This window comes from Nomascus leucogenys, chromosome 10 (assembly GCF_006542625.1).
Source record: "Nomascus leucogenys isolate Asia chromosome 10, Asia_NLE_v1, whole genome shotgun sequence".
Lineage (NCBI taxonomy): Eukaryota > Metazoa > Chordata > Mammalia > Primates > Hylobatidae > Nomascus > Nomascus leucogenys.
In genome coordinates this window covers 77,258,756-77,271,294 of record NC_044390.1, presented here as the reverse complement: position 1 = coordinate 77,271,294, position 12,539 = coordinate 77,258,756, and the positions used below count along the sequence as shown (strand labels likewise).

At 44.6% G+C, this 12,539-nt stretch overlaps 1 protein-coding gene across 4 annotated transcripts in view; it reads right to left on the bottom strand.

The window, feature by feature from the left end:
- Nucleotides 1-12,539, bottom strand: part of IFT81 (intraflagellar transport 81) — a 96,111-nt gene that overhangs the window by 52,960 nt on the left and 30,612 nt on the right. For all 4 annotated transcript variants that reach the window (XM_030821363.1, XM_030821364.1, XM_030821366.1 and 1 more), the window contains one exon: nucleotides 2,731-2,877. In XM_030821363.1, the coding sequence (XP_030677223.1) occupies nucleotides 2,731-2,877 (147 nt within the window). The remainder of the gene's footprint in view (nucleotides 1-2,730; nucleotides 2,878-12,539) is intronic.

Here is a 12,539-nt window from a genome sequence, read left to right as displayed (position 1 = left end):
GATAATAAAGAGCAATCAGCCCCATTTTACAGATAGAGAAGCCTCAGGGAGTCAACTAATTTCTTCTAGGTCAACAGACCTTGGAGAGATCCTGGGTCTTAGCTTGGCCGCTTACTAGCTGTGTGAAACTGCAAGCTCCTTGAGCATCACTCAACTGTGAAAGGGAAATGATAACAACACCTTTTACAAGAAGTAAAAAAGTATCTGTTTGCAAAGTACCTGGAACACAGCTTGTATGAAAAGTGCTCAATAAATGTAAGTCCCCCCTTCCTCATTTTGCATGTGATTCCTGGCATAGTGTTCTTTCCAAACACCATGCCACTAATTATCAATACCTTCTCATGAACTGTTTAACAGATGGGGGGCAAAGGACATGATTTTTTGGAGATTACTATGTGATATCAAACCAGAAACCTCAGTGAACCATGTGATACTAAATCAGGCACCTCAGTGAATTATACCTCCAGCTGTATTATATAATTTTAAATATAAGAAACTTCTCTTTTGTCCATATGGCCTATCACTTTATCACAGTAGAAAATAAAATTGGTATACCAAGATTTGTTCTCTATAAAATTATGCTTAATGTTCCCCAATACCTTCTGTTCTTTTAGGTAACTGCCAAATACCTTACTTGATTTGTTCTTTTCCGACCAGACATTGTTCAAAAATTAAGTTATCATTTCCAAATGATATCTTTTTCCCCTTAAAAAGACTGCTTTTTTTTCCCCTGTCATTAGATCCTTCTCCTATTCACCATGATTTCTCAGAAATCAAGGCTAATAACTTGGCACTAGGTTTTTTCCCTCACATTTGCATAGAGGGAACATCTAACACTGAATAGTAAGTACTATTTATGCCAAATACAGCCATAACAATTATTATTTCCTGTCATTTAGGCAGCATTTTCTTAAGAAAAGATAAAAATGCTAGGAGGTGGCATAGTCTCTTGTAAAGCGAAACTGCTGCATAATTAATCTTTTTTTTTTTTCTCCAGACAGCAAGGATGTCATGAAGCATACACTGTTGACTTCCAGATATCATTTAAAACACTCCCATGTCTTAAAGTAATTTGGAAGTGGATGTTAAAAGCCAAGAGAATTTTTCAATCACATGTTGACTTCCTGAATCTACTACTTCCCCAACAAGCTAAAAGGCACATTTGTGGGGGTACAAGCAGAAGTACCACAGAGAAAAGTGGTACTATGGGAGCAATTCATTTGTTTGGCACAGTGAAGGTTCACTGCCAATTTGTAACAGTATGGATTCAATAACTTTTCAAAGCCAAAAATGAGGTTTGGACAAGAGTAGCTTTCCACGATAGCTTTTGCTGAGCTCTAGTAGCTAATACAAAATTTAAAAACCTGTAAAAATTGGTTAAGTCCAAGCAATGTTTAGGAATTAAAATATGACCTATCGCTTTATTTTGCTAAAAAAGCACTAAACTAAGATATTTGACTTCATTTATTCATCATTCCTGGGCTAATTTTATGAAAAGAGGATGGAAAAGTATATTTTTGATGCTTGAGTTTAGCCATCTATAAAAAATATTATTTGTCCCACTAATCTTATGAGTCTGACAGAAGGATAAATGAAACAAAAGCTGTTAAAGCATTGTTCAAAATTTAAAGTATATAGCAATGTGAGACACAATTATATTTTTTTAGAGTTGTAAGCTTCTATCATGAGGTCATTTTAATCATGTCAGTCCCACCAAACAAGTATACATTACTGACAAAATAACTTAATGATATTTTCTTAGCCCTTTATGGAAATGCATTTACCAACAAATATAGATTTTTGTATTATCTGTTTGCTACTGTTTTTCACTTTTATAATTTAATATTTATAAATAATTAAATCCAATATAAATTCACTTAATTAAGAAGTGAAAACTTGGGGCCGGGCGCGGTGGCTCACACCTGTAATCCCAGCACTCTGGGAGGCTGAGGTGGGCAGATCATGAGATCAGGAGTTTGAGACCAGCCTGACCAACATGGTGAAACCCCATCTCTACTAAAAATACAAAAATTAGCCAGGCGTGGTGGTGTCCACCTGTAATCCCAGCTACTCAGGAGGCTGAGGTAGGAGAATCACTTGAACCCAGAAGGCGGAGGTTGCAGGGAGCCAAGATCGTGCCACTGTACTCTAGCCTGGGTGACAGAGCAAGACTCCATCTCAGAAAAAAAAAGTGAAAATTTGGAACATAATATCTCGTAAAATCATTAACATATCTGCCATTTTACATCAAAAAATTCTCAGTATGGCCGGGCGTGGTGGCTCACACCCGTAATCCCAGCACTTTGGGAGGCCAAGGCAGGCAGATCACCCAAGGTCGGGAGTTCAAGACCAGCCTGGCCAACATGGTAAAACCCTGTCTCTACTAAAAATACAAAAATTAGCTGGGCATGGTGGCAGGCACCTGTAATCCCAGCTACGTGGGAGGCTGAGACAGAAGAATCACTTGAACCTGGCAGGCAGAGGTTGCAGTGAGCAGAGATCCCGCCATTGCACTCCAGCCTGGGTGACAAGAATGAAACTCCATCTCAAAAAGAAAAAGAAAAAAAAAATCTCAGTATTATTGCAAAAAGACTATTCAGTTTTAAATATGTTTTATAAAATAAGATTAACTTCCCAATATTAACATTCACACTAAGAAAGTCAAACACACTAATAGTTTCACATAAAAACAATACTCATACCCTTGTCCCATGAGAAGGCTCAGCTTACCTCATCTCCCTTTAAAACTTCAGTACCATCGAATTCACGGGTCTGATTTCTCTTTACTGATGCTTCTCTCTCTAGGCTGGCTAACTTCTCCTTGGCCTCCTGAAGTTCCTCAGCTTTGGCTTCTTTTTTACGGGAAATGATAGATGCCTGATTGAGCATTAAATATGAATGTATAATAAGATATACAATCGACTTTCTATTATCTTGTGAAATTATCTATTTTTTAGATTTTACCGATATATATATATTTTTTCAATATCAGCTTGGCCTCTCCTAACCAATACTCCTTGCCCTACTACTCATCATCACCAATTATATTGAATATGAACATACAATGTATATTAAATACCAACCTACAAACACTTTGGAAGACAAAGCTCTGAAAATGTAAGACATATCAGCAGAGAAACAAATATGTGCTAATAAGAAAAATATTAGGCCAGGCACAGTGGCTCAAACCTGTAATCTCAGCACTTTGGGAGGCCGAGGCAGGCGGATCACGAGGTCAGGAGTTCAAGACCAGCCTGACCAACATGGGGAAACGCCATCTCTACTAGAAATACAAAAATTAGCTGGGTGTGGTGGTGTGTGCCTGTAATCCCAGCTACTTAGGAGGCTAAGGCAGGAGAATCGCTTGAACCCAGGAGGTGGAGGTTGCAGTGAGCCGAGATCATGCCACTGCGTTCCAGCCTGGGTGACAGAGAAAGACTCTGTCTCGGAAAGAAAAAAAAAAAAAAAAAAATTAAAGTCTTCTCAAATAACACTCAAATGCTAATGAAAATACATCCTAGTTCAAGTCAATAGAAGGTAACACCAAGTCTACTGTATTTTTACATGGTGGGTTTCTCTTTATTGGAAGAAAAAAATGCTTTTTTCTCAAAACTACAACATGGGTCATCTTACTAAATTCAATATCCATACTTTTAAAATGAAATGTTAAAACATCTATTATATTTGGGCCATTCTAATAAAAAAATGCAGGTTCAAAATCAAACATCTGACTCACCAGAATTAGGCAAATGTTTACAAAATGCAAATGGCTACTCTTAGCAGCATTTTATATTAGCTAGTAACTCTTGGGAGATTTCCTTAAATGAACGATAGCTGTACTAGTTTAAGAAAAACATTAGCCAAACTGACTTAAGAGAAATGATACAAATAATTTTTCAAGCAAATTTGACAGGAGAGCGAAATCTCTAGCACAAATCCTTAAAAAAAGTATATTGTCCTTTTTTTAAAAAAATGAAAAGACAGGTGATCATGAAGGAATGTTTTACTCTATAGAACTATTCCAGCTCAAAAAATGAAGGAGGCTGGGTGCAGTGGCTCACGTCTGTAATCCCAGCACTTTGGGAGGCCAAGGTGGGAGGATCACTTGAGCCCAGGAGTTCAAGACCAGCCTAGGCAACATAGTGAGACCCTGACTCTACAAAAAAATAAATAATAAAAAAAAAATACCTGGGTGTTGTGATGCACACCTGTGGTCCCAGCTACTTGGCAGGCTGAGATAGGAGGATCACTTGAGCTTAAGAGGTTGAGGCTGCAGTGAGCTATGATCATGCCACTACACTCCAGCCTGGGTGACAGACAGCCTGTCTCAAAGAAAAAAAAAAAGTGGGTCAGGCGTGGTGGCTCATGCCTGTAATCCCAGCACTTTGGGAGGCTGAGGTGGGTGGATTACCTGAGGTCAGGAGTTCAAGACCAACACGGTGAAACCCTGTTTCTACTAAAAATACAAAAAAATACACCAAGCCAGGCATGGTGGCATGTACCTCCCAGATACTTGAGAGGCTGAGGCAGGAGAATTCCTTGAACCTGGGAGGCGGAGGCTGCAGTGAGCTGAGATTGTACCACTGCACTCCAGCCTGGGTGACAGAGTGAGACTCCATCTCAAAAGGAAAAAAAAAAGAAAAAAGTGGTGAAGAAGGAATGATAGAATACCAGACTCTATAAGAATTGATAGTATACTTCAATAATAAAATAAGTAACATGATAAAATAAATATAAACTTCATCCCCAAACCAGGATCTTATTTAACAGAGAAATATGAGGGTATTTCCCACTAAACTCAGGAACAAGAAAAAAATGCCCACTACCTTTACTATAGTTTAATTACTGTATTGAAAGTATTAGCTAATAGACATGAGAAAGCAATTAGAAGCATAAAAATTTGAAAGGAAAAATTGGAATTTGCATGTTTATATAATTATGCTTCCAAAAGATCAAAAGAATAGAAAAACTACAGAAACCAAATCAACAGCTTTCATAGACAAAATCAGTCGGAAGACATAAGGAAAGAAAAGCCCTCATTTATAAAAGCAAAAATGAAAGTAAATATATGTGATGGTTACTATTAGGTGTCAACTTGACTGGATTGAGGGATGCCTAGGTGGCTGGTAAAGCATTTTTTCTGGGTGTGTCTGTGAGGGTATTGCCAGAGGAGACTGACATTTGAGTCAGTGGACTGGAAGACAAAGACCCACTCTTAATGTGGTGGACACCGTCCAATCAGCTTCCAGTGCTGCTAGAACAAGGCAGGGGGAAGAAGGTGGGATAGCTTTGCTCGCTAAGTCTACTGGCTCTCTTTCTTCCTCCCATGTTGGATGCTTCCTCTCCTCCTGTCCTTGGACATCAGACTCCAGGTTTTTCAGCTTTTGGGACTTACACCAACAGCTTCCTGGGGCTCCAGGCCTTTCGGCTGCAGGCTGAAGGCTGCACTGTCGTCTTCCCTGGTTTTGAGGCTTTTGGCCTTGGACTGAGCCATTACTGGATTTTCTCTTTCTCCAGCTTGCAGATGGCCTATCATGAGACTTTGCCTTGTAATTGTGTGAGCCAATTCTCCGTAATAAATTCCTTTTTATATATACCTATATCCTATTAGTTCTGACTAACCAATAGGATATATGGTTGATTAGGATAACCCTGACTAATACAATAGGTAGGCATAAATTTTATAGAAAGAGTTTCGAAACTGTTTGAGGAGGCGAGATTCTGAGAAGGTGGAGTAGGAAGCACCCGAAATCTGTCTCCTCACCTAGTGAACAATTTCTCTGGTGTTCCAAAATAATTACATCACACAGATTCTACCAGTGTAATTGTTGGAATACTGAGTGCTTGCAACATCCAGTGGAAAGCTTGGACAGTAAAGTGAGGCTAATTTCAATCAATTTCAGCCCTTAGCACAATAGCAGGTCCCATTCCCCACCTCCAGCCCCAAACACATGTTCCTGGTGCACCATGCACACAGCTTGCTGGAGCAAGGGTGAACAGAAAAGACCTAGTCCTCCAATACTGGGGATCTGTGCCCTGAGTGCTGCTTCTGATCACAGAGGTGCACACAAAGAGAGGGAGGCCATTGTTGCATCTTCCACCATTATTGCAAGTCCCTCCCCCTCTGACTGAAGTGACTTCTAGAGGAATTATGGTCGGGATCCTTTTTTCTGTCCCTTTAATTTTTCTCATTCTCCCCTTTTGGAAGCCAGACATTTAAGACTAAGCCACTAAAAAGCAACTGCATATATGGGAAAATTTAGAAAGTGATCACACATGTCCAGGGAAATGCACTGGCTCAGAAAAGACCTGAGATTTTTTTGAGACAGGGTCTGGCTCCGTCACTCAGGCTGGAGTGCAGTGGCCCAATCTTGGCTAACTGCAACTTCCACCTACCAGCCTCAAGCAATCTGCCCACCTCAGCCTCCTGAGTAGCTGAGACCTCAGGTACACACCACCACACCCAGGTATATTTCTGTATTTTTAGTAGAGACAGTCTTACCATGTTGCCCAGGTTAGTCTCAAACTCCTGAGCTCGACCACTCATCTTGGCCTCCTAAAGTGCTGAGATTATAGGCATAAGCCACTGTGCCCAGCCTATCTTAACTTTACATTTTAGCCTATTCTTTGGCACAGTCTATGCCAATCAAAAAACCAAAAACAATAACAAAAAACAGTAAACCCCTGGGAAAGAGAGAGAACCTAATTTCCAGAGTTACTATATTATGAGATTCCAATGCCCACTTTTCAATAAAAAAAATCACAGCCAGGCACGGTGGCTCACACCTGTAATCCCAGCACTTTGGGAGGCCAAGGCAGGCAGATCACGAGGTCAGGAGATCGAGACCATCCTGGCTAACACGGTGAAACCCCATCTCTACTAAAAATACAAAAAATTGGCTGGGCGCGGTGGCTCACGCCTGTAATCCCAGCACTTTGGGAGGCTGAGGCAGGCGGATCACGAGATCAGGAGATCAAGACCATCCTGGCTAACAGGTGAAACCCTGCCTCTAATTAGAATACAAAAAATTAGCCAGGCGTGGTGGCGGGCGCCTGTAGTCCCAGCTACTCGGGAGGCTGAGGCAGGAGAATGGCATGAACTTGGGAGGCGGAGCTTGCAGTGAGCCAAGATAGTGCCACTGCAGTCTGGCCTGGGCAAAACAGCAAGACTCCATCTCAAAAAGAAAAAAAAATCACAAAGCATACAAAGAAACAATAAAATATGACACATCTAAAGGAAAAATATGAGGCCAGGCACAGTGGCTTACATCTATAATCCCAACACTTTGGGAAGCTAAGGCAGAAGGATCCCTTAAGGCCAGGAGTTTGAAACCAGTTTAAGCAGCATAATGAGATCCTGTTTCTATTTTTTAGAATAAAATTGTTTAAAAAATTTGAAAACAGGCCAGGCACGGTGGCTCATGCCTGTAATCCTACCACTTTGGGAGGCCAAAGCAGGTGGATCACTTGAGGTCAGGAGTTCCAAGACCAGTCTGGCCAACATGGTGAAACCTGTCTCTACTAAAAATACAAAAATTAGCCAGGTGTGATGGCTAATTTTTGTATTAGCCTGTAATCCCAGCTACTCAGAAGGCTGAGGCAGGAGAATTGCATGAACCCAGGAGGTGGAGGTTGCAGTGAGTTGAGATTGTGCCACTGCACTCCACCTGGACAATGGAGTGACACTGTCTCAAAAATAAAATAAAATAAAAATAAAAACAAAAGAAGTTCCTTCCTTCCTTCCTTCCTTCCTGCCTGCCACTGCACTCCACCTGGACAATGGAGTGACACTGTCTCAAAAATAAAATAAAATAAAAATAAAAACAAAAGAAGTTCCTTCCTTCCTTCCTTCCTTCCCTCCCTCCCTCCCTCCTTTCTTTCTTTCTTTTTTTCCCTCTGTGGCCCACGCTGCAATCTACTCGCCTCGCTGCTGCCCGCGCCGCGGACTGCCTGGGACTGCCGCCGCACGCCACCGCCGCCTGCTTTTTCTCCTTTGGCTGCAGGCGCGCGTTCGCCACGTTGGCCACGCTGCTCGCCAGCTCCTGATGCCGAGTGCTCTGCCCGCCTCAGCCTCCCGAGGTACTGGGACTGCAGACGGAGTCTCGCTCACCCAGTGCTCGGTGTTGCCCGGGCTGGAGTGCGGTGGCGTGGTCTGGGCTCGCGGCAGCCTCCGCCTCCCAGCCGCCTGCCTTGGCCTACCAGGGTGCTGGGATTGCAGCCCCTGCCCGGCCGCCGCCCCGTCTGGGAGGTGGGGAGCGTCTCTGCCCGGCCGCCCCTCTGCCCGGCCTCCCCATCTGGGAAGTGAGGAGCGCCTCTGCCCGGCCACCCATCGTCTGGGAGGTGAGGAGCGCCTCTGCCCGGCCACCCATCGTCTGGGAGGTGAGGAGCGCCTCTGCCCGGCCACCCATCGTCTGGGAAGTGAGGAGCGCCTCTGCCCGGCCGCCCCGTCTGGGAAGAAGTGAGGAGCGCCTCTGCCCGGCCGCCCCGTCTGGGAATTGAAGAGCGCCTCTGCCCGGCCGCCCCGTCCGGGAAGAAGTGAGGAGCGCCTCTGCCCTGCCGCCCTGTCCGGGAAGAAGGGAGGAGCGCCTCTGCCCGGCCGCCCCGTCCGGGAAGAAGTGAGGAGCCCTCTGCCCGGCTGCCCCGTCTGGGAAGTGAGGAGCGCCTCTGCCCGGCCACCCATCGTCTGGGAAGTGAGGAGAGCCTCTGCCCGGCCGCCCCGTCTGGGAAGTGAGGAGCGCCTCTGCCCAGGCACCCATCGTCTGGGAAGGGAGGAGCGCCTCTGCCCGGCCACCCATCGTCTGGGAAGGGAGGAGCGCCTCTGCCCGGCCACCCATCGTCTAGGAAGGGAGGAGCGCCTCTGCCTGGCCACCCCATCTGGGAAGTGAGGAGCGCCTCTGCCCGGCCACCCATCGTCTGGGAAGTGAGGAGCGCCTCTGCCCCGCCACCCCGTCTGGGAGGTGAGGAGCGCCTCTGCCCGGCCGCCCCGTCTGGGAGGAAGTGAGGAGCGCCTCTGCCCGGGCGCCCCGTCCGGGAAGAAGTGAGGAGCGCCTCTGCCCGGCCGCCCCGTCCGGGAAGAAGTGAGGAGCGCCTCTGCCCGGCCGCCCCGTCTGGGAAGTGAGGAGAGCCTCTGCCCGGCCACCCATCGTCTGGGAAGTGAGGAGCGCCTCTGCCCGGCCGCCCCGTCTGGGAAGTGAGGAGCGCCTCTGCCCGGCCGCCCCGTCTGGGAAGAAGTGAGGAGCGCCTCTGCCCGGCCGCCCCATCTGGGAAATGAGGAGAGCCTCTGCCCGGCCACCCATCGTCTGGGAAGTGAGGAGTGCCTCTGCCCGGCCACCCATCGTCTGGGAAGTGAGGAGCGCCTCTGCCTGGCCACCTATCGTCTGGGAAGTGAGGAGCGCCTCTGCCCGGCTGCCCCGTCTGGGAAGTGAGGAGCGCCTCTGCCCGGCCGCCCCGTCTGGGAAGTGAGGAGCGCCTCGGCCCGGCCGCCCCATCTGGGAAGTGAGGAGCGCCTCTGCCCGGCCGCCCCGTCTGGGAAGTGAGGAGCGCCTCTGCCCGGCCACCCATCGTCTGGGAAGTGAGGAGCACCTCTGCCCGGCCACCCATCGTCTGGGAAGTGAGGGGCGCCTCTGCCCGGCCACCTATCGTCTGGGAAGAAGTGAGGAGTGTCTCTGCCTGGCCGCCCCATCTGGGAAGTGAGGAGTGCCTCTGCCCGGCCGCCCTGTGTCTGGGAAGAAGTGAGGAGCGCCTCTGCCCGGCCGCTCCGTCTGGGAGGTCTACCACGGAGGCCAGAAGCAATGTGGGGGCTGGACGTGGTGGCTCACGCCTGTGGTCCCGGCACTCTGGGGGGCGAGGCGGGTTGATCACTTCGGGCTAGGAGTTGGAGACCAGTCTGGCCAACTTGGCGAAACATGAAAAATACAACAGACAAACCAACCAACCAACTCAGTGACAACAAAACAGGTCTACCCTGGAGTCATACTCTAATTTTTTCTATTTTCCTCCCTTTCTGATCCTTTATCCCACTTTCTTTTTCTTCCTCTTCCTTCTCCCTCTTCTTTGTCAAATAGAGGATTGAGTTATTATCACTGATCCATATAAAGTCCCTCTCTCATTTATTTTAACTCCCACCCCCCATTTCTATTCCCCGACTTCCCATGTGTAACTTTCCTAATATGTTTGATATGCATCTTTTTGTTTGTATGTATTTTTAGAAAATGTTTATTGTTTTTGTGTGCAAAAAAAATTAATAAAAAAAAAAAGAAAGAAAAAAATGCATGAATAGAAATTCTCTGAAAGAGACCTGATGGCAGATCAACTAGATAAAGACTTTAAAACTACTGTCTTAAAGATGCTCAAAGAACTCACGAAGATGTGGAGAACATCAAGAAAACAATGTATTAACAAAATGGAAATGACAATACAGAGAAAACCTAAAAAGAAAGCAAAAAGAAATCCTGGAGCTAAAAAGTGCAATATTGAAATTAAAAATTCACTAGAGGGATTCAAAGGCAGATTTGGGAAGGCAGACAAAAGAATCCATGAACTTGAAGACAAGACAATGGAAATTACCAAGTCTGAGAAACAGAAAGAGAAAAATATTGAAGAAAAGTGAACAGAGCCTAAGGGACAGGTAGGATACCATTAAGTAGGCCAGTATATGCACTGTGGGAGTTCCAGAAGGAAAAGACAAAGAGAAAGGGACAGATAGAATATATGAAGAAATAATGTATGAAAACTTCATCAATTTGATTAAATACAAATATAAACATCTAAGAAGCAGAATAAACTCCAAGAAAGATGAACTGAAAAAGACATACACTGAGACACATTAAAATCAAACTGTTGGCACTTGATCTTCTCTCTTTAAACTTCATGTGCCTGCTTGGGTTTCTTCCAAGTGCACTTCCTTTCTTTTCTAAGGCCTTTTATTATTATGATTATTTGTTTAGTTGTTTTTTTTTTTTTTTTTGAGACAGGGTCTCATTCTGTTGCCCAGGCTGAAGTGCAATGGCATGATCTTGGCTCATGGCAACCTCCGCCTCCCAGGTTCAAGCAATTCTCCTGCCTCAGCCTCCCGAGTAGCTAGAATTACAGGCACACGCCACCACTCCTGGCTAATTTTTGTATTTTTTGGTAGAGATGGGGTTTCACCATATTGGCCAGGCTGGTCTCAAACTCCTGATCACATGATCTGCCTGCCTTGGCCTCCCAAAGTGCTGGGATTACGGGTGTGAGCCACCGCGCCTGGCCTCTAAGGCCTTTTTAAAATAAACTTCTACTCCTGCTCTGAAAAAAAAAAAAAAAAAAATCAAACTGTCAAAAGCCAAAGGCAAAGAGAACATTCTGAAGGCATCAAGAGACTGACTAGTCACATACAAGAGATCCTCAATGAGATCATCAGCAAATTTCTAATCAGAAACTTTGGAGGCCAGAAAGCAGTGGGATAATATATCAAGATGCTAAGAGAAAGAACTGTCAACCAAGAAGCATATATCTGGCAAAATTGTCCTTCAAAAGTAAGGGAGAGGCTGGCTGTGGTGGCTCAAACCTATAATCTCAGTACTTTAGGAGGCTGGGGCAGGCAGATCACTTGAAGTCAGGAGTTCTAGACCAGCCTGGCCAACATGGCAAAACCCCATCTCTACTAAAAATACAAAAATTAGCTGGGCATGGTGGTGCACACCTGTAGTCCCAGCTACTTGGTAGGCTGAGGCAGGAGAACTGCTTGAACCCAGGAGGTAGAGATTGCAGTGAGTGGAGATTATGCCACTGCATTCCATCCTGGGCGATGAAGTGAGACTCCATCTCCAAAAAAAAAAAAAAAAAAGTAAAGAATAAATTAAGACATTCCCAGATAAACAAAAGCTACATTCCCAGATAAGCAAAAGCTAAGGGAGTTTGTTACAACTAGACCTGCCTTGGAAGAAATGCTCAAATAAGTCCTGCAAGGTGAAATGAAAAGATACTAGGAAGTAACTCAAAGCTGTATAAGAAAGAAAAATCTCAATAAAGGCAAATACATGAGCAATTATGAAAGCTAGTATTAGTGTAACAATGGTCTGTAAATTCACTTTTTGTTCTCTACATAATTTAAGAGACTATACATTTAAGACAACACAATTATTATTAATAGCTGAATGGCTAGTATTACTGTAATTTTGGTTTATATCTCCACATTTTGTTTTGTATATAACTTAAGAGATTAACACATTTAAAAGAGTTATTAGTTTATGTTTTGGGCATACAATGTGTAAAAGATATAATTTAAGAGAATAATGCATCTAAAAGAATTGGTAGTTTATGTTTTGGGGCACACAATGTGTAAAGATGTCATTTTGTGACACGAACAACTGAAAGGGGTGGGGATGGAGCTGTAATGGAGCAGAGTTTTTATATGTTATTAAAGTTAAACTTATATAAATTCAAATTACAGTGATATAACTTTAGGATGTAATCCCCATGGTAACCACAAAGAAAATAGCTATAGAATATACACAAAGGAAATGAGAAAGGAACATTTCACCATAAAAAAATCAACTAAA